Source organism: Schistocerca piceifrons, chromosome 5 (assembly GCF_021461385.2).
Source record: "Schistocerca piceifrons isolate TAMUIC-IGC-003096 chromosome 5, iqSchPice1.1, whole genome shotgun sequence".
NCBI lineage: Eukaryota > Metazoa > Arthropoda > Insecta > Orthoptera > Acrididae > Schistocerca > Schistocerca piceifrons.
Window position 1 is genome coordinate 83,098,117 of NC_060142.1, and position 22,982 is coordinate 83,121,098.

At 41.7% G+C, this 22,982-nt stretch overlaps 1 protein-coding gene across 1 annotated transcript in view; it reads left to right on the forward strand.

Annotated features, from left to right (window-relative positions):
* Positions 1-22,982, forward strand: part of LOC124798595 (protein rolling stone-like) — a 137,555-nt gene that overhangs the window by 96,626 nt on the left and 17,947 nt on the right. Inside the window, exons 3-4 of the mRNA XM_047262062.1 lie at positions 18,716-18,950; positions 19,043-19,168. Of these exons, the coding sequence (XP_047118018.1) occupies positions 18,716-18,950; positions 19,043-19,168 (361 nt within the window). The remainder of the gene's footprint in view (positions 1-18,715; positions 18,951-19,042; positions 19,169-22,982) is intronic.

Sequence of the window (22,982 nt, forward strand, 5' to 3'; positions counted from 1 at the left end):
ACAGTGTCTTGAAAGGAGGATATAAGATGAACATCAACAAAAGCAAAACGAGGATAATGGAATGTAGGCAAATTAAGTCGGGTGATGCTGAGGGAATTAGATTAGGAAATGAGACACTTAAAGTAGTAAAGGAGTTTTGCTATTTAGGGAGTAAAATAACTGATGATGGTCGAAGTAGAGAGGATATAAAATGTAGACTGGCAATGGCAAGGAAAGCGTTTCTCAAGAAGAGAAATTTGTTAACATTGAGTATAGATTTAAGTGTCAGGAAGTCGTTTCTGAAAGTATTTGTAGTGAGTGTAGTCATGTATGGAAGTGAAACATGGACGATAACTAGTTTGGACAAGAAGAGAATAGAAGCTTTCGAAATGTGGTGCTACAGAAGAATGCTGAAGATAAGGTGGGTAGATCACGTAACTAATGAAGAGGTATTGAATAGGATTGGGGAGAAGAGAAGTTTGTGGCACAACTTGACTAGAAAAAGGGATCGGTTGGTAGGACATGTTTTGAGGCATCAAGAGATCACAAATTTAGCATTGGAGGGCACCGTGGAGGGTAAAAATCATAGAGGGAGACCAAGAGAGAATACACTAAGCAGATTCAGAAGGATGTAGGTTGCAGTAGGTACTGGGAGGTGAAGAAGCTTGCACAGGATAGATTAGCATGGAGAGCTGCATCCAACCAGTCTCAGGACTGAAGACCACAACAACAACAAGTGGGTACATTTGTAGACAAAACCGGTATCTATTCAAATGTGTGGTTCCAGTTTAGCTGAGAAATGTTCATGGGTAGAATACCTGTCACGTGCTGTGTTCACCAAATTGTGTGTGAAGCATCCTTTAAACACATCATTTGTTCTGTGTGCTCTTCTATTTCTCAGAGAGATATGAAGTATTAAGCTCTGCGTATGTCCTCACTAACTACCTGTTTGTAAATGTTGGAGACTGCAAGAAACCTGGTCATCACTGATAGCATCTTAAGGATACAATTAAAGGTTGGTCAGCTTCCAATTTTTATCTTAAAAACTCTTCTAGCTCCTCATTTTAAGAATAGATCCTACAATAGTACTTTCAGGTGGTGATCCAGTGAAACTGCGCAGCTATCAAGGCTTATTCCATAACCTGTAGGTTTAGTTATGTGGTCACAAGATGAAAATATGGCACTGTGAGCAGTCAGAAAGTGGTATGGGTGGAGGAAAATGGGAGGAAAGATCAAACACATAATAACTGTGGTTCTGGCACCTTTTTAAGGATATGGCCATGAGTTACAAGAAGTGGTCAATATGGTCTTCTATAACATAGCATTGTCAACTGTTGCTTGCGACATGTGTGATGTAATCAGAGCAATATGTCATTATGTGCTATCATTCATATCAGGAAGAGTCTGGATATATCCTTGACAGACAGTCTTTCAGATATCCCCACAACCAGATTAACATGGATTCTTGGGGAATCTGGAAGGCTACACAACTTAAAATTGCCTAGAGATGATGTGGTCATTACCAAAGGCTTCTCAAAGCAAATATTTCACCTGGGAAGCAACATAAGTGATTGCGCCACCTTGCGTGAAGATAGTGGTGTGGACACAGTGGTATTCTTACAAAGGTGGATTGTGTGTGGCACAGAAAAACTGTTGTAATGTGCAGATGTCACTGTACACGTAACAGGCTTGTGGGGTGTCATTTCCTTGAAGAAAAGTGGACCAAGAATGAAGGAGCTTGTGGAACCACACCACAGTCATAAGCTGAGTGCAATGGATGTTCCTGCAAAACATGTGGTGTAATAGAACCCCATATGCGCCAGCTCTTTGTATTCACAACACCATGGAGAGTAACGTGTGTCATCCATCAGAAGAATATGACCTTGACACATGCATCCATATCTGTCTGTACCAAAAAATGAAGGATGGAGTCCTGATATTGTAACCTATATTGGAGCTTCATTTGGTGCACACTCTGTATATTTCAGGGATACTAGGTTGAGATGTACCACAAAATCTTTTGATGGCAGGAGGGGGGGGGGGGGGGGGGGGGGAGGAAGGAAGGAAGGGAAATTCCCGTGATGCAGCTCAAGCACTGACTGCAGAATTTGAAGTGTGTGCTGCACTGTCAGCTACAGCATCTTCAACTACTACTGCCATGGGAATGGGGCACCTCCCTTTCTCTACTGCACCATGTAATTTACTTGTTTCTTAAAATTCCTTGATCATATTCTGAAGCCCATTTATTGATGTGGGCCCTCTTCATAGATTTTTTCTGTTGGTGATATTCCCACAGTGCAGCACTGTTATTGCTGCTGTTCTTATAAAACAACTTTACCAGGAGTGCATGGTAGAGCTTCTTGATGGCCATTGCATTTTGTGTGGAACACTTCGATATTCTTAACCCCTTACACCAACAGTCACTTTACAAACGAAATCAGCACATGTCACCAAGTGACAAACCTATACGGTTGTAGATTCGAATCCTGCCTCGGGCATGGATGTGTGTGATGTCCTTAGGTTAGTTAGTTTTAATTAGTTCTAAGTTCTAGGTGACTGATGGCCTCAGAAGTTAAGTCGCATAGTGCTCAGATCCATTTTGAACCAAGTGACAAATAGCATACTGGTGTCAAAACAGGAAACATTTTGCATTCTGACTGCTTACAGCACCATATTTTCACTTGATGGTAGAAAGTAGAACTATTATTTATTTCACCATACTCCGCAAGCACATCGAGTAATGAACTTACCTATGGTGTTGCAGCATCCTGAAATGTATACGGCGCACACTGCAGCACTCGGAACACCATCATTTTAGTTACAACTACCCATTATGTGCAGATAAAGTTTCAGCTTTATGGAGGAGGAGGAGATTAGTGTTTAACGTCCCGTCGACAACGAGGTCATTAGAGACGGAGCGCAAGCTTGGTTGAGGGAAGGATGGGGAAGGAAACCGGCCGTGCCCTTTCAAAGGAACCATCCCGGCATTTGCCTGAAGCGATTTAGGGAAATCACGGAAAACCTAAATCAGGATGGCCGGAGACGGGATTGGACCATCGTCCTCCCGAATGCGAGTCCAGTGTGCTAACCACTGCGCCACCTCGCTCGGTTTCAGCTTTATGTATCTGTACCTTTGCTTTATTGTTGTTGTTGTTGTTTGTGGTGGTGGTGGTGGTGGTGGTGGTGGTGGTGGTGGTGGTGGTGGTCATCATCAGTCCAAGGACTGACTTGATGCAGCTCTCCATCCCTTGCAAGCCTCATCATCTCCAAGTATCTACTACCACCTACATCTGCTTAGTGTATTCATCTCTTGTCCTCCCTCTATGATTTTTACCCTCCATGCTCCCCTCTAATACTAAATTGGTGATCTCTTGATACCTTGGAATGTGTCCTATCATCTGATCCCTTCTTCCAGTCAAGTTGTGCCACAAATTCCCCTCTCCCCAATTCTATTCAGTACCTCCTCATTACTTGCATGATCTACCCATCTAATCTTCATCAGTCTTCTGTAATACATTGCATATAGTTTTTTAATTCAGCAGTGTATCTAAACAGTGATGCTTTCAAGCTCAGAAAAGGATAGGTCAGGAGATAGTTAAAGTGCCATTATTCAAGCGAACAATAACATAAACTGATTACAAATGTAGATCCTTCCCCTTTACATGAATGCTTTGTCTTATATCACTGCCTATGCTGTTTTTCATGCTTGCAAATTTCCCTTGTCATCTTTTCCTTCCTCTCACCTTTTGTGGTACATTACTCTAAATTCTCTATTAGTGTTAAACTGTGGACAAAACTGCATTTACCTTACACATACAAGGGGAATTATTCATTCTTTTTGTATCTCCTTATTGTATGTTTCTCTGAGTAAGTCATTCTGAATAGCTTCAGATTCAGAATGGTTGAGGCTGTCTATTTCTCCTGCCTTCCTCATACCCACACAAATTATCAACGTCTACATTATAATGGAAGAACAGTCTATATTTATTCTCCCATCCACCTGCATTCTTCTGTTTATTTTCAAAAGCCATAGCAGTCAAATATTTGTTCTCCTTCCACAAGTCAGGGTACATACATTGACATAGAACAGCTAACATTTTCCTGTAATTCTTACTACAGGGTTATGAATTCTGATGTATACACAAAAACACACAAATTGCTTTAGAGTGCTTCTGTATATTTTTTCATTAAATCTGTCCCCCATGAAATTGCCAACACATGTCAACTGCCGTTATATATGGAATTAATTTCTGCTTTAGAGAACTGCTCAATCTGCACAATCAGTATGTGAAAAATAACTCTTGCATTTTTCCCTTCAACAATTTTCCAAACTTTTCGCAACTTCATCAACCAACATTTTACTGCATATTCCAGGAGATTCATAATTTTTTCTTTTCCTATTTCTGAAACTCATTTCTGTCAGTTTACTTATTTGAGTTGTTCCTCTAACGAAGTAGGCGAGTGTCAGCAATATGTCTCGTGGCCTTATCGTGTCATGTTTATCTTCTGCCGTTAGGTCAGACGATAGAAATGCCACTTGCACGCTTAGAGTAGTAGATTGATGGTGACCAACATTAAACAGAACTTGATTAATTTTCACACACATTTATTAAAATAATAATAAGCATAAAAATTACTTAACTTGGTTCTGGATGCTATTTACAATTGACAATCTGAAGTTCCTTTGGTATTGGTATGTTAATCTTATTCTCACATATTTCTCAGATACTTGACAGAAGTGTCTATAGATTTATCTTCATGGCTATGTACAGGAATATGGTAATCTTATTAGGCACAGACTGAAACTTGACTATAGACTGGTACAGACAAATGTAGAACTCGTAGAGACTGGTACAGACTAATGCAGACTGGTAATCGGAGGTCTGTACACTCGTTATAATACCTCGCGCATTCATGTATCACTGTGCGAGTGTGATCCATGAGGAGAAAAGGTTCTACGTTAGCAGGAATCTCATTGGCTGCGTTACATATTAATACGCGGATCGGCGGAAGCAGAATTTGGTCCGTCTCTAAGACAGTGCCATCTCGTAGTGCAGAGACAGATGAGCGCTGCGCCTGCGCTGTTGTGCTTAGCTGGGCGCGCTCTAGTGGGAAAGTTGTGTACGTGCTGACTATGCGGAACTATGTACACAACATAGGGACACCTGTTAAATAATAAACACATTATCACAGGGTCTTTTTACACATAGATTGCATTGGATACAAAAACGGCACACAACATGGCTTAACAAGAACACACTTAGAGTAATGAAAGAAGTTAGTTGTCACAGAGATGGTAGTCAACTCACACTGAGTCAACTGTTGCTGCAAAACTCCCCCCCCCCCCCCCCCTCCAGCACTATGAAGTGAGCACAAGGAAGGTCTTGATGTGATGAGAGGCAGTGTGGCCAGTCATGTTGTAGCTGCCGTGGGAGAGAGGTGAGGCTGCACCATTGCTCTAAGAGAAAGGAGTTAGTGCCAGAAAGGAGGGTGGAGGGGATGACCTGCACAGGATAAAGGAGTGTGAGGGGAGGGGAGTGAGTTAAGGACATGAAGAGGAGGAGGATGGTAATGGTAAGCCTCCCAGAGGAGTCAGTGGAGGCAGTAAAAGGTAATGTTTAAGAAGTAAAATGTGGGCAGTGTTTGGGTTGTCAAAGGAGCAGAGAGGGCTATGGAGAAGGAAGAGGGTATTGTCATGGATCTGGATCAAAACATCTTTGGCGATGAACGGCGAGAAGTCGCAAAGATCGTTGCAACTCTCAGATGTGCTGGTGAGAGGTGACTTGTTAGAATGCACACACAAGAGTCACTTGTTCTGAGTGGAACACTGGGATTACTATAATATGGGGAGGGAGTGGAGTCAGAAGAGGATACAAGAAGAAAGAATCTCTGAACTAACAATGAATTGCAACACATGATGGGACTTGAGTTGCGCTCTCTCAATTGCCTAGGCTGGTTTTAACCTTCGCAAGGATACGGTTTTACGTTACTGTTGAGGAGAATAACGAAGGTGTTGATAGTGTGTGACAGTACCTTGTAAGGACCCAAATAAGAGGGCTACAAAGTCACATGAGCTGAGTTGTCGTGGAGTATGACATTTTAGCAGGTGGTGAGGTTGCTGTGAAAGAAGATGCATGGAGATGTGTGGACTTGGGAAGGGGGCATGAAAATGTGAGAGATGTGTGAGCAGGCAAGCTCAATTAATGTGGGTACGGCCTAGGGGGCAGGGGCAGGGGGAGGGAAAGAGGGTTGGAGTTCTTTACATACTCTGCAGGAAGGGCCAAATGTCCACTGTACATTATCTTGCCTAAAAATGATTGATGATTGAAGATCCTCTTTGAAGATGGTAGATATGCCTGAGAGAACCCACAGCAATGTTTCTGCCCAGCCACTGGCAGGACACATGAGCACCACTTTCGGAGTGTGATACTAGTGTTCTATGTGTTCGTTACTTTGTGGGTGGTAGGCAGTGGTATGGAACTTCGCAACACTGCATAGACTGCAGAGTTTATAGAAAGGAACAGTTCAAGTTGCCAACCCTCATCTGTAGTGACAGATGTTGCTCAGCTAAAGTGGGCCAGTCAGGTGCAAACAAAAACATGGGGTACTGAGGCATCCAATATGCCAGTTGATCATGGAATGTGTTTGAAATCTTAGAAGGGAGAAAGGGTATCAACCAGATCGAGATGTATGTGGTGAAGATGTCCTTTTGGGATGTTGAAACACCAAAGAGAAGGTAGTGTATGTCAACCAACCTTGCACGTTGGCAGGGAATGCACACGTGCCTCCAGGTGCAGAAGTCACTTCTGATGTTTGGCCAAACAAAGCACTTGGTAAGCAGGTGTGTGGTGACTTTGATCCCCAGATGGGTCAGGTCATGAACGGCATTGAAGACTGTACGTTGCAGGGCAGAAGGAACTCTGGGATGCAGGATGTTGGCAGAAGTGTCACACAACACTGGAGTAGCTGACCCAGGTAGGAGTCAGGATTTCACTATAAGGAACATAGGCAAGTCTTCTAACAAATTTTGTATATTGGGGACTTGTTGCTGCAAGTTAGCCAGCTCATCCAGGTCAAAGGGCAAAGAAATGGAGTTCATTCTCGACATGTAGTCCATCACAGCATTGTCAGCACCTTTGATGTAACAGACACCTGTAATGTTCTGAGAAATGAGGTCCATATGTCAAAAATGATGAGGGCAAAGGTCAGTAGCAGGGCTACCCCTCGCAACATTCAATGTCTTCCCAAAAGTATTTCACCGCCTCATAACTGGAAAATAACTGTCTGTCAGATGCAAATCATTTGCAATGGGGGAGGACAATTTCTTGGAAAAGAAATGAAGAGGCTGAGACATTGGCTGTATGTTGCTGAAACACAGTGCTGATAGAGGAGTCACTAGTGCCCATGGTAATAGAATTGGTGCATTGGCGAGGAAGAGATTATCATCACAGATATGGATTAAAAGGTCTTTGGGGGGGGGGGGGGGAGGAGGGGGGGGGGTGAATGGCGAGACGTAAGATGTTGCGGATGTTTTTGCGATACTTGGCCATGCTGGTGAGAGATGAATTGTCGGAATGAGCATATGAGAATCATGTGTTCTGAGCACTACACTGGGGGAATCATCGTAGCACTGGGAAGGAGGGGATATGAAGAGGATGGAAGAATAGGGGCAGCAACGTAACTTCAGACCATTTCACTCTGGATGTGTTCTTGCCTGATAAAGCATCCACGAGAGGGGCAGCATGGTGTATATGGTACCTGAAAAAATTTGCCGTTCTCAGAAGCCTGTCAAGATGATTATAGGTATCATGCAGTGGTTTGTTGGAAAGTCACCCGAATGCCCTCAGTAGTAACTTCATGAGCAAGGAAGCCGATACTAGCGTGGTGAAGTTCAGTTTTATCATGATTAAATTTGACACCATTTTCTGTGACGACTTGTAACACACGTGCTTGTGATGGAAAACTAAAACTGCAATCATGAGAACAAAACATAAGTTATTCCTCTGTAACTTCTGTGCATAGCATGCCCACTTCCGTGTAACACGAGCAGCATATGTGCAAATCCAGGAATGAATATTTGTTCTTGTATTCCATTGCTCAGACAGATAACAGTTACATGTTCTGGTATTGTGAAAGAGGTGCAGAACTGTACGTGTATGTTGTTGTGGTCTTCAGTCCAGAGACTGGTTTGATGCAGCTCTCCATGCTACTCTATCCTTTGCAAGCTTCTTCATCTCCCAGTACCTACTGCAACCTACATCCTTCTGAATCTGCATAGTGTATTCATCTCTTGGTCTCCCTCTACGATTTTTATCCTCCACACTCCCCTCCAGTACTAAATTGGTGATCCCTTGATGCCTCAGAACATGTCCTACCAACCGATCCCTTCTTCTAGTCAAGTTGTGCCACAAATTTCTATTCTCCTCAATTCTATTCAATGTTTCCTCATTAGTTATGTGATCTACCCATGTAATCTTCACCATTCTTCTGTAGCACCACATTTCGAAAGCTTCTACTCCCTTCTTGTCCAAACTATTTATCGTCCATGTTTCACTTCCATACATGGCTACTCTCCATACAGATACTTTCAAAAACGTCTTCCTGACATGTAAATCTATACTTGATGTTAACAAATTTCTCTTCTTCAAAAACACTTTCCTTGCAATTGACAGTCTAAATTTTATATCCTCTCTACTTCGACCATTATCAGTTGTTTTGCTCCCAAAATAGCAAAACTCTTGTACTACTGTAAGGGTCTGATTTCCTAATATAATTCCCTCAGCATCACCCAACTTAATTCGACTACATTCCATTATCCTCGTTTTGCTTTTGGTGATGTTCATCTTAAAGACACTGTCCATTCTGCTCAACTGCTCTTCCAGGACCTTTGCTGTCTCTGACAGAATTACAATGTCATTGTCGAACCTCAAAGATTTTATTTCTTCTCCATGGATTTTAATTCCTATTCCAAAGTTTTCTCATGTTTCCTTCACTGTTTGCTCAATATACAGATTGAACAACATCGGGGTTAGGCTACAACTCTGTCTTACTCCCTTCCCAGCCACTGCTTCCCTTTCATGCCCCCTCGACTCTTATAACTACCATCTGGTTTCTGTACAAATTGTAAATAGCCTTCTGCTCCCTGTGGTTTATCTCTGCCACCTTTAGAATTTGAAAGAGATTATCCCAGTCAGCATTGTCAAAAGCTTTCTCTAAGTCTACAAATGTTAGAAAAATAGGTTTGCCTTTCCTGAATGTGTCTTCTAAGATCAGTCGTAGGGTCAGTATTGCCTCACGTGTTCCAACATTTCTACGGAATCCGAACTGAACTTCCCCAAGGTCAGATTCTACCAGTTTTTCCATTCATCTGTAAGGAATTTGCATTAGTATTTTGCAGCCGTGACTTATTAAACTGGTAGTTTGGTATTTTCACATCTGTCAACACCTGCTTTCTTTGGGATTGGAATTATTATATTCTTCTTGAAGTCTGAGGGTATTTCGCCTGTCTCATACATCTTGCTCAGCAGATGGTAGAGTTCTGTCAGGGCTGGCTCTCCCAAGGCTGTCAGTAGTTCTAATGGAATGTTGTCTACTCCCAGGGTCTTGTTTCAACTTAGATCTTTCAGTCATCTGTCAAACTCTTCACACAGTATCATATCTCCCATTTCATCTTCATCTACATCCTCTTCCATTTCCATAATGTTGTTCTCAAGTACATCACCCTTGTATAGACCCTCTATATATTCCTTCCACCTTTTGCCAAAGGTCTCTTTAATTTTCCTATAGGCAGTATCTATCTTACCCCTAGTGAGATAAGCCTCTACATCCTTACATTTGTCCTCTAGCCAGGCCTGCTTAGCCATTTTGCACTTCCTGTCGATCTCATTTTTGAGACGTTTGTAATCCTTTTTGCCTGCTTCATTTACTGCAATTTTTTTTTATTTTCTCCTTTTATCAATTAAATTCAGTATATCTTCTGTTAGCCAAGGGTTTCTACTAGCCCTCGACTTCTTACCTGTGTGATCCTTTGCTGTTTCCACTATTTCATCCCTCAAAGCTACCCATTCTTCTTCTACTGTATTTCTTTCCCTCATTCCTGTCAATTGTTCCCTAATGCTCTCTCTGAAACTTTCTACAACCTCTGTTAGACAGTTTTGAAAGTCATCGCCATGTACTTCCCGATGCATGGATACATATTATGGATGAATTTTGTGGAGCTTCAGGATTTTCCAAACACTCATGTGTGAAATTCCTGATTGCCTTGATATTTCTCTTGCCCTCACATGTGGATTATGAGCTACAGCAGCTAGGACTGCCACTTGATTGTTTACTCCACAAACAGTAGCTGCATGGGTTCTTTGTTTCTGGTTCACACTACTTTCCGCAGTAAATTGTTTAATAACTCGAACAAAAAAGGACTGTGATCGTACTTGGCCAGGAAAATGGTGTGCGTAAAGCACAGTGCATTGTCAAAATTTCTCCCACTTTCTCCACAAATTTACATCATCTCAATGTTTTCTTCCACAGAAAGATAATTCATAATGGCATATGGCACCTATTAATCTCAAGAGAGGTAAGATAAGGGGCATTGAGAAAGGGAGGGTTAGAATTTCTATGAGCGAGAAGCGGACCGCTCAGTGTAATTCTGCCTAGCAATAGTAATTCCACATCAAAAGCAACTGGTAGCAAGCAAAAGCCGCGAACACAGTTACACAAAGTAATCAATAATAAGTTGCCCAAAAGACAACCGTTACAAACGTTTTATTGCTGCCTGAATGAATGCTCAGAGTGGTAAAAGATACACTGTGTTTATTACATTAATACTTATAATTTCTAAAGCCCAGTCTTATTACGAGAAAGGATGAATTTCTCGTCCCTGCGCTACCTATCGGCGGCACTCCAAAATGTTACGCCGCTCATCAGCAAGGGCTGGATAAGAGCATCGACTATCGATCAGGGCTGAGTGGGATATTGATTATCATACATAATTCTAATTCTAATAAATCTAATTCTAATATTGTACATAATTCTAAAAATGTAAACGACATAACAGCTGCAACATTCCAAATGAAGGTGTGAACAATGTGATTTAAGTCAATAAATTTATGAATGTCTTTTTTTTTTTTTTTTTTTTTTTCTACGTTTTTCCATCTGAAAGTAAAAGACTCAAATTAAGCAATCACCCCAGTTGCGAGACTTCTCAACAAACAACAGTGATTACTCTGATCCTAATAAGAAATTAGGTTCGAGAGTGAGTTACTTTTTAAGTACACTCATTAGTAAATAGGATGTTTGGTTAGTTAGTTAGCTAGTCAGACGATTTGTTTGATAATTAAATGTTGTGTGGCCTCATGACCACGAAACAAACAAAACTTATCCAAACCTGCAGAAAAAATTAATATTTGGGTCAGAATTTGTAAAGGTCTAATTCCTCTCTCTCAAACCCCACCCTATGGGGAGAGAGGGAGAGTTATAGTTTTAGCGAATCAAAATTTATGAAGTAATAAGTATTTTTTATTTATCCATAACCATTTCCACACAAAAATGAGAACATGGATTACAGCGCCAACTACCAAGAATCAAAACAAATGTTTAAGACAAAATGTATGAAGTTTTTTATGTAGAATCTGATTCTGCAATAAAAATGGGGGTTCCCATTTGAAATTTTAAAGTTGCCTCTTGCCCCACCCCCAGGGGACTGGGGTGGCAGGCTAATTTTAGCACCGACAGGTGTCCCCCTCGAAAATAATCAACTTTGGATTCTACACATTTTTTTGTGTGAAGCTTATTTTTCGAGTTATTCTGGTTTGTCACCTTAAAATTTACACCCTGTATATAATTACAGCTTGGACAGAGGCAGTTAGGCAATGATACTTCCTGCACTCTTTATGTGACTGGAAGGGGGAAACCCTAATAAGTACACTTTGCCTTGCACTTCATTGTTTTGCAGAGTAAGGATGTGGATATAGACCATTAGAGTATATTAGAAAAAAAAAACATAGCCTTTAAGTACATACCTGTAGCATAAGTGATATATCTGTGCTCAATTAACTTGTATAAATTTATTGTCTAGGTGTAGACCATTGTCCTTTAAGTGCCATGGAGTTTGATTGTTTTGGAACTTGCCAGAACTTGCAACATTGCAATAGTTTTCCATAATTTTGAATAATTTTTACTTCCCAGTTTCATTGGTTTATGATTATGACCTTTGCCTTGGGTCCAAAGGCAAGTGTATTGCATTGTATTTTATTGTATTTTTTATTGGTCCTGTTGTCTACATAGCAGCTTATGCATAAGACATTGGACAAGTCAAGTTATAAATATACAGGCTGAAAGTCATTTAAAGGCATACATATTTAAGGTTACAATAATACAATTTACATGTAAGTTTAAGTGCACCTGATTCTTACTTGGTGTCAGTAGTCTCAAGAAATACGTCTCAGATAGTGTGTGGAACAGATCCTTGTGGATGCAATGTGAGAAGTATCATTTCAACATTTTCATTAACAGTGTATACAATTGCATTTTTGTTTTCACAGAAATGTAATAGTGGTTTTTTTTTTTTTAAATATCACCTGCTTTTGGTACCTCACATTCATCTGCATCTATGTACATACACTGCAAGCCACAGTATTGTGTATTGCAGAGGGTACCTTATACCATCATGAGCCATTTCCTTCCCTGTTCCTCTTGCAAATGGACCAAGGGAAAGAATATAAGTCCTAGTTTCTCTTGCTTTGTCTTCATAGACCATATGCAAAATGTACATTAGTGGCAATCATTCTGCAGTCAACTGCAAATGCAGGTTTTCTAAATTTTCTGAATAGTGTTCCATAAAAAGAATGTCATATTCCATCCAGGGATTCCCATTTGAGTTAATGAAATATCTGTATAACACTCGGGTGTCAGTCGAACCTGCCAGTAACAAATCTAGCAGCGAATCTCTGAATCGCTTCAGTGTCTTCCTGTTATCCCAAACACTAGGTTAGTACTCAGGAATGGATCACCCTAATATCCTGTACACTGTTTCTTTTAAATGAGCTACACTTCCATAAAATTACCCTGACAAAGCAAAGTCAACCATTCACCTTCCATACTACCATCCTTGAATTGTGATAACCCTCAAAGAGGTAAAAGCTGAAAGATGTTACTTTCACTAAGGTATAAAAGTTGTTTGTTGTAATGTTTGGTGCTACGATGTAAATAAAGAAATTAATTAAAATGCGTGCTATTTCCTACATATTATCACCATTACTATTGTAGTTTTAATACACAATAAGCTCAAAATTACTTTGCAGTGCTTGGCATAAATAATTTTATTTCCATAGACCAAAATTTTACTCCTCTAGAGCATTGACAGTACCTACAGTACTGGTGTTACCTCTTGCATTGCAGTAGGAAAGTATGATCCAAGAATCAGACAAGACATATCTATCTTTAGTAGTTGACTTGCAATGACTTGGCTATTCAGTGACATGTTTTTTTTTTTCCGGTTAACATAAATCTTATAATGACTTGAGTTACAATTGCTTCCTAATTTGGCACTAAAAGTACCCACTGGGAGGAAGGCAGAGCAAGATACTACACAATTTTACTCTTTGAGTTTCCCTTTCTAATTTAGTCAAAATACTTCATCTTATCCCGCTCATATTTCTTTTTAAATAAGCACTGTCTGCAGATGGAATACAGTAAGCATAAACAACTGTCACAGCATGTAACTCAATTTCATTGATCAAGTGTATTCCAGATTGTCGTACTTCATTGACGACACAATTTACAGGGAGTTTGGTCACATAACAGTCCACAATTATTAGAACTACCTTGCCATCCAAAGTATTCTTAAAAGTGCTAGCTCTTCTGCAAAATATAGTGTTACTAGAAGAAAGGGGGAGGGGGAGAGGGAGGGGGAGGGGGAGGGGGAGACCAGTGTTCCTGCGCATATATTGCAAGGCAGTCACAGGATTGCCTGCCTCTCTCTCTCTCTCTCTCTCTCTCTCTCTCTCTCTCTCTCTCTCTCTCTCTCTCTCTCTCTCTCTGGCACTGTACTGCATGTGGGATGTGGTCTTTGATATGTGGACTCCCCACTCACGTAGAATTCAAAAATTCAAAGACAAATAACTTTGTTTGTTGTAAACATGACTTTATTGTTACAAATATTGGTAACTGACATTCTATAGTGAATTTGAGTGAGATCACATAGCCGTTTAATTCTTGGGAATTATTTAACATCATTGAGGAAGGAACGCTTATTCCCTTTCAAAAAATTAGCTTATATGCTGATTTTACATGTTAAATTTAGTATCTTTTAGCAAAAGCAATATTCAGCATTCTAATGATAGGTTATTGTTAATTTAGGGTTTTCTGCAGTTCTAATATATTGACTAATTAGCTCAGTGAAAATTATGCCCTGTTAATTGCTACTTGAGAAGTTAAATAATGGAAAATCCCAGATGGAATGTAACAACATTATGAAAAGGAGAGTAGCTACTCACCACGTAGCAGAAATGCTGAGTCACAGATAGGCACAACAAAAACAGTCACAAAATAAGCTTTTGGCCAACAATGCCTTTGCCAAAAACACACACACACACACACACACACACACACACACACACACACACACACACACAGTCTCTGGCAGCTGAAGCCAAATTGTGAGCAGCAGCAGCCTGAGTGCATGATGGGAGGGGCAACTGCGTGGGGGTAGGAGGAGGCTGTGGTGAGGAGAGGGAGGGGATAACAGGGTAGGGGTGGGGAAGAGTGAAGTGCTGCTGGGGAGCATGCAGGGACAAGGTGGAGAAAGGGTAGGTCAGGTAGGTGCAGTCCAGAGGTTAGATGAGGTAGGGTGGGGGAGGGGATAGCAGAGGAGAGAAATAAAGAGAAAGGGTGCATTGGTCCAATAGAGGGCTGTGTAATGTGGGAAAGAGAACAGGGAAGAGGCTGGATGGATGAGGACAATGACTAACAAAGGTTGAGGCGAGGACAGTAACAGGAATGTAGGATATATTGGAGGCAGAGTTCCCACCCGTGTATTTCAGAAAAGATGGTGTAGGTGGGAAGGATCCATATGTCACAGGCTGTGAAGCAGTCATTGAAATGAAGAATGTCATGTTTGCGGCATGCTCAGCAACAGGGTGGTCCACTATTTTCTTGGCTACAGTTTGTCAGTGGCCATTCATGAGGACAGTCAGTTTGTTGGTTGTCATGCCCACATAGATTGCAGCACATTGGTCGCAGCTTGGCTTGTAGATCACATGTCTGGTTTCACAGATAGCCCTGCCTTTGGTGGGAAGGTGATGTTTGTGACCAGACTGGAGTAGGTGGTGGTGGGAGGATGTATGGGACAGGTTTTACATCTAGGTCTATTACAGGGATGTGAGCCTTGAGGTAAGGGGTTGGGAGCAGCGGCTATATGGGGATGGACAAGTCTACTGTGTAGGTTCGGTGGATGGTGGAATACCACTCTGGGAGGGATGGGAAGGATAGTGGGCTGGACATTTCTGATTTCAGGGCATGACAAGGGGCAGTCGGAACCCTGGTGGAGACTGTAATTCAGTTGCTCCAGTCCTGGGTGGTTCCGAGTTATGGGGGGAATGCTCCTCCATCGCCAGAAGGTGAGGCTTTGGGAGATCATGGAAGACTGGAAAGATATGGGAAATTTGATTTTGTATAAGGTTGGGGAGGATAATTACAGTCTGGGAAGACCTCAGTGATACCCACTTGCCACTGCAGATGCAATGACCATGGGTGGTTAGACTGTATGGGAAGGACTTTTTGTTATGGAATGGGTGGCAGCTGTCGAATTGGTGGTTTTACTGGTGGTTAGTAGGTTTGATATGGATGGAGGTACTGTTGTAACCATCTTTGAGGAGGAGGTCAACATCTAAGAAGGAGGCTAGTTGGGTTGAGTAGGATCAGGTGACGCAAATGGGGGAGAAGCTGCTGAGGCTCTGAAAGAACACGGATAGGGTGTCCTCACCCTTGATCCGCATTGCAAAGATGCCATCAATGAATCTAAACCAGGTGAGGGGTTTAGGATTCTGGGTGTTCAGGAAGGATTCCTCTAGGTGGCCCATGAATAGGTTGGCATAGTATAGTGCCATGCAGGTGCCCATAGCTGTACTACAGATTGTTTTGTAGGTAATGCCTTCAAAGGAGAAGTAATTGTGAGTGAGGATATAGTTGGTCACAGTGACTAGGAAGGAGGTTATTGGTTTGGAATCTGTCGGGCATTGGGAAATTTAGTGTTCATCAACGGTAAGTCCATGGACATTAGTAATGTTAGTGTCAAGGGAGGTGGCATCAATAGTGATGAGCAGGGCACTGTGTGGTAAAGGGAAAGGAACTACAGGGAGTCAGTGGGGGAAATGGCTGGTATCTTTCATGTGGAAAGGTAGATTATGGGTAAGAGGCTGAAGGTGTTGGTGTCTGAGAGCAGAGATTATCCCAGTGGGGGCATAGTAACCAGCCACAATGGTGCGTCCTGGGTGGTTAGGTTTATGGACCGTAGGAAGAATGTAGAAGGTATGAGTGTCAGTAGTGGTAGAGGTGAGCAGAGAGATGTACTCTGGGGAGAGGTTCTGGGAGGGGCCTAAGAATTTGAGGAGATACTAAAGATCCTGCTGGATTTCTGGACTTGTCCATTCCTACATAACTCATGCTCACAACTTCTTACTTCATGCCTCGTATCCCAGTAATCTAGATGAAAAGCCTGTCCCACACGTCCTCCCACCACCAGCTACTCCAGTCCGGTCACAAATACCACCTATCCCATAAAAGGCAGAGCTATCTGTGAAACCAGTCATGTAATCTACATGCTAAACTGCAACCAATGTTCTGCATTCTATGGGGGTATGATGACCAACAAGCTGTCTGTCTACATGAATGGCCACTGACAAACTGTGGCCAAAAAACAACTGGACCACCCTGTTGCTTAGCATGCTGCCCAATGTGACATTATTCATTTCAATGACTGCTTCACAGCCTGTGCCATACTTATCCTTCCAACAAACACCAGCGTTTCTGAATTGTGCAGGTGGGAACTCTCCCTGCAATATATATTACCGTCCTGGCCTCTACGTTTGTTAGTCATTGTCCTCGCACATCCAGACACTTCCCGTGCCTGCAATACACCACCCCCTACTGTACCAATGCACAGTCTCTCTGTACTTTTCTGCTAATCGCCCCCCCCCCCCCCCCCCCCGCCCCCTGGTCTAACCTCCCGACTGCACCTGGCTGCCCTAACCTCTCTCCAGCTCGTCCCTGTACGTTCTACACTCCCCAGCAGCACTTCACCATTCCCCACTCCTTCCCTGCTATGCCTTGCCTTCCTCGCCCCAGCCTCTTCCTACCCCAATCCAGTTGTCTCTCGCATCATGCACTGCTGCTGCTGCTCCTTTGTGGCAGTCTTTTTGTTGTGACTATCCAAAAGTCAGCATCTCTCCTATACGGTGAGTAGCACCTATCCTTTTCATAATAGTGTTACTTGAGAATTTAGTTAGGCCAGTAAATTTTAAGGAAATTCTTATTGTTCAGTTATCTTATATTGTTTTTAAGCCTACAAAATAATGTGCCTGAAGTGAGGCACCATCAACAGAAAACATAAGTGAAATTGTCACTTAAATTATTGATTATGATGCAACTATGTTTCTGAAGTCCGCCCCTCGTGGTTTCACGGTAGCGTTCTCGCTTCCCGAGGACGGGGTCCCGGGTTCGATTCCCAGTGGGGTCAGGGATTTTTCCTGCCTCGAGATGACTGGGTGGTGTTGTCATCTTCATCATCATCATTCATCCCCATTACGGTCGGAGGAAGGCAACGGCAAACCACGTCCATTAGGACCTTGCCTAGTAAGGCGGTGCGGGTCTCCCGCATCGTTCCCCTATGCTCTGTAAAGAAGCATTTTTCATGTTTCTGAAGATAGGAAAAGTAGTGCACTAAACCTTTGTGCTACTTAAAGACTTTAAAGTGATCCTTTGCATTTGTTAGGCATTGTTATTAACACCTGAACATGTGATCATTCCTAAGATTTAAACTGAAACCTTCAGTCTGGCATCATTTCTCTTGTAATCTTCTAGACTTCGTAGAAAAACTTCTTGTAAGAAGGGTACTACTCAACTATGTAATACAGTCTTCCATTCCATCAGCAACTAAAGACTTTTATGAGAATCAATTAAGTGTTCTGTGGTTCTGCATTTTTCATTTGAGTTAGTGAATTTTTGTTGATGCCCTTCAGCTGATTACCTGTAAAAGATGAATTTATTCAAAACTGAACTTGCTCCTCATTATATGTTGTTTATCTTTGTCATATACAATTGATGCAATTTCTTTCTTTTGTCACCGTTAAAAATTGGTGCCAAACCAGGATTAAAACTAGTCTATAATACTTTTAGTGAACAATTGTCTTACCTATTAATCGTTCAGCGTACATTCCCAGGACTCCTCCAAACGTTCACTGTTGCTTGTATTTCCTCCTGCTTTATGAACATCATGGGGAGGAAGGGATGCAGATGATTATGTTCATGGAAATACCTTTCCATTTAATGGAAAGCAATCAGTAGTGATTGCCTTTGCTCTAGATATGCCTCCCAAGTAGGTTCTTTTCTTCCATTACAAAGTTTGTTATTGCCCTTTATTTATATAAATATATATGTGTGTGTGTGTGTGTGTGTGTGTGTGTGTGTGTGTGTGTGTGTGTGTGTGTGTGTGTGTGTGTTTAATATATCTCAACTGTTGCAGTGGGAACGGAAAGGGAGCATTACACGAGCATATGTGTTTTATCGAGTGGTGGTGGCCGCATTCTTTATAGCAGCTTTACTTGCCTCCATAACAGGAGGTGGAAGAGTGATAATATCTATCTGGAAATGGCCAATCTACCTCACAAACTGGGGTTTAACTTTATGCACAGTTCAAGCTATTTTTTGTCTCGTTATTGTTCTGAATGCGAAGCTGAAGAGGCAGCATCAAATTTCAGGTACACACATTATTTATTAGTTAACAGGTAAGTACGATCACAAAAGGAGTTAATTTCCAGCTTTATGTAAAATTTTGCTCTTTCTTATTTAGTAACAGCTGGAGGTGTTAGTGCCACAATGCCTGTGCAATACAAAATTTATTGGGCGATTCACACCACAGCTGCCACTATTGCTGTCTGTATCACCATTTCCTTTTGGACTGCAGTCTATGATCCTGGTAAGCATACTATAAGTGCAGCAAGCACAGATTCACTACTCTTAACAAGAGTTGATAATTAGTTAATAAATTTTCATTTCAGTATTGCCAATTTCAAGAAGTTTTGAACAGTACTATAATTATTCACTAGATTTTAATTTTAATTACCTGGAAGGTGAATGACATAATTATGAGAGTTGCACTATAACCACTTCCTTAAGCAGTAGGTGCATGAGATATGAATGAATCAATGGAGAGGCGCATAGTATAAGAATGCAACACAGGCAACAGCACCATGGAGATGATGCTGTGTGTGATGGTGGTATGGACGAAATACGCATTCCACTAACTAAAACCTTGACAGTACTAGGTTCGATAAACACGTATTTCAATCCCTAAAAAACTGTGTGCATGGTTGACAGTGTGAATTGAACTGAGTATGCACGACATCAAATCAGCCATGGCTGAAAATAGTTTAAAAACTGTCAGTATGACACTAATATACTTAAAGCTATCCTCCTCCTTCTGGGATTGTGTGACTAGAGAGACCATCAAAATTATGGTTCAGAGTGATTTAATTAACAAAGATAGTGTATACAGCTGAGTCAGTTATGAAACCCTGCACAGAGCCTAAAAAAAAGAAAACATTCCCATACAGTGAGGTCTGCACCCTGCAGTGATAGTGCGGACACGGTCACCGGAGTATGGAGCCTCCACTTTCACAACTACTGCACAGATTGTGATAGGAGTGGGGTCATGCAGGCAATAACTGACAACATGTATAAGACACTGAAAAGAGTGAAGCAGGATTCATCAGATCACCTGAAGATGGCAATGAGTCTGTTCGCTGAAATATTGTGGAAAAATCATGATGTGACCCAGACACCCAAGAATTATACAAGCCTACAAATACACTCAGAAAATATCAGATCATGCATCAAACATGTTTTGCACAGGGATTTGCGCTTTGTGGCCAGGGGCTGGGACTCGGCGTGACAAAGGGAAAAACCAAGACATTGGTTATTTTGGGTTGGCAGTGGAATACCACTTTGGGAGGGGTGGGAAGGTTTGTGGGTAGGATGTTCCTCATTTCTGTGCACAATGATAGTCGAAGCCCTGGCAAAGAAAATGGTTCAGTTGTTCCATTCCAATGTGACACTGGCTGATGATGAGGCTGCTCATTTGCAGCTTCTTTAAGATAATGGGAGAATAATGGTTATGTGATGATATGGTGTGGGAAACATGTCTGTGAACTAGATTTGGAGGACAGTGTCTGCCTGTGAATGCCTTAGTCAGACTTTCAGTATACTGGGCAAGGGAGTTACAGTCACTGCAGATGTACCATCTGCAGGTGATCAAGCTATTTGGGAATGATTTAGAAGTGAAAACATCTGTTTGCCTATGTGTCAAACTTTTTGTGTGACAAACTAGTCAGATTTGAATCACTAAAAACCAAGAGACTAATAAAGCATAAACAGTGGTTCAGTACACAATGGATAGATCTTGTATGTGCATATTTGTTGTTATGAAATAGTTTTGCATGAAATTGCCGGCCGGTGTGGCCGTGCGGTTCTAGGCGCTTCAGTCTGGAACTGCGTGACCGCTATGGTCGCAGGTTCGAATCCTGCCTCGGGCATGGATGTGTGTGATGTCCTTAGGTTAGTTAGGTTTAAGTAGTTCTACATTCTAGGGGACTGATGACCACAGATGTTAAGTACCATAGTGCTCAGAGCCATTTTTTTTGTATGAAATTACAAACTGGTGTAAGTTTCTTTTCCATCTGAAGTGTGGACTGTAACTTTCAGTTTGTACCAGACATCACTTTTCCTCTTATGGAGCAATTAGTAACTTCATGCACTACATTACTTAATGTTTGTCTTAAACCCTCCAGAGCCTCACGGTACAGCTTCATTAGTGGTCATATGATCCCAAGAGCTAGTCACTTACAACCTGTCACTGATACACTAAAACAGCAATATGTGCACTCACTTTCCACCCTACATCATTGCTTTACTCTCTTGGATGTTTCAGTAAGAGGAAATGAAACAAGAAGCAGCAAGTGACCTCAGCGCATTGCTTTCAGACTTGGAATACTTGCAGACCTATGACAGGAAGGAAGGAAGCCACTATGGCATTGGTGTAACAGCAGCACCTTGGTATCCATTGTATGGAAACCACAATATTGGGCTCATACTCAATCAATTTCTGATCTCTACTATCTGCCTGCTTAAACATAGTACTGGGGCTATTACACTGAGGAGCATTGCTCAATGCATCTGTTCCCTGTGATGACTAGTGATAGAGTTCCCACTGCTAGAGCTCAATGTACTACCATGTTGTAGCTGTGTGTGCCTCCACAAGGCCATGTGTATGTATCAACACTGAAACTACAAACTGATAATTTAACATTTGCTGTCTAAATGCTGGGGACCTTCTAAGGCCCTTCCCCAATGTTACTTGTCTTACTTTGGCATTACACTAACTTGATAGCTGGATATGCTGCAGAGAGCAAATGAGACAGGGCCTGAATATGTTAAAAAAATGAGAGGTGGTTGATAGTTTCAAAGGGGGCATTAAGTAGTGATTGACTGAAACAGAGGACAGAAATACAATAGAAGACAAATGGTTTACTCTGAGAAATGAAATAGTGAAGGCACCATAGGATTAGATAAGAAATCCTTGGATAACGCACATAATATATCGAATTTCGTTCGTGAAAAGAAAATTTATTAAAAATCCGCAAATGAAGCAGGTCAAAGGGAATGCAGATATATAAAAATGAGAATAACTGTAAAAGGAAAATAACAGAGCAGGAATAGCTTGGGAATGCCATAGATAGGAGAACTAAAGGGGCCTTTGGAGAAAAGAGAAATACCAGTGTGAATATTAATAGCTCAGATGGAAAAAGAGTACTAAGCAAAGAATGGCAGTCCAAAAGATGGAAGGAATAAACAGAGGCGTCAAGAAAAAAGAAAAAAAAGTATCCACTGTTTAAAAGTCCATAACTTGCGAACTAACTGATGGAGTTGTCTCATTTTTGGTGAAAGTGTTGCTTAAAGTCCAACTTAAAGGTATCACTGTAAGTGTTTGAAATGGTCACCATTAACATCCATACACAAACGATGCCGCCAAACTGCAGCACAAACTACTGACTGCAATGTGTTCAGCCGGCCGAAGTGGCCGTGCGGTTAAAGGCGCTGCAGTCTGGAACCGCAAGACCGCTACGGTCGCAGGTTCGAATCCTGCCTCGGGCATGGATGTTTGTGATGTCCTTAGGTTAGTTAGGTTTAACTAGTTCTAAGTTCTAGGGGACTAATGACCTCAGCAGTTGAGTCCCATAGTGCTCAGAGCCATTTGAACCATTTTTGCAATGTGTTCAGTTGGATATTTGCATATGAATGTACGATGCTTCTCGAAGTTCATCCAATGTGTGTGACTTTTGTCAATAAATGACGTCCTTTAGCGTTCCCCACAGGTAAAAGTCCATAGGCGTTAGGTCTTGGAAACGTGGTGGATACTCCACAGCACCTCTATGGCCTATCCATCTTCTTGGTAGATTTTTGTCGTGATATGCCCTAACACGATTTTGGTAGTGGGTTAGGGCACCATCTTGTTGCAAGTAAACTCCTCTGTCTCCATACAAGTATCGGATGGCAGGTAAAATGGATATCTGAAGGTACACCTCACCGGTAATGGTGCTGTCAAAGAAGAATGGCTCAATCAAGCCCCGGTAAGACAACCCACACCACACATTTACTCATGGCAAATTCACAGCTTTGTCTACATGGATGTTCGGATTTTCGGTGGCCCAGTAGATGCAATTGTGGCGATTTAC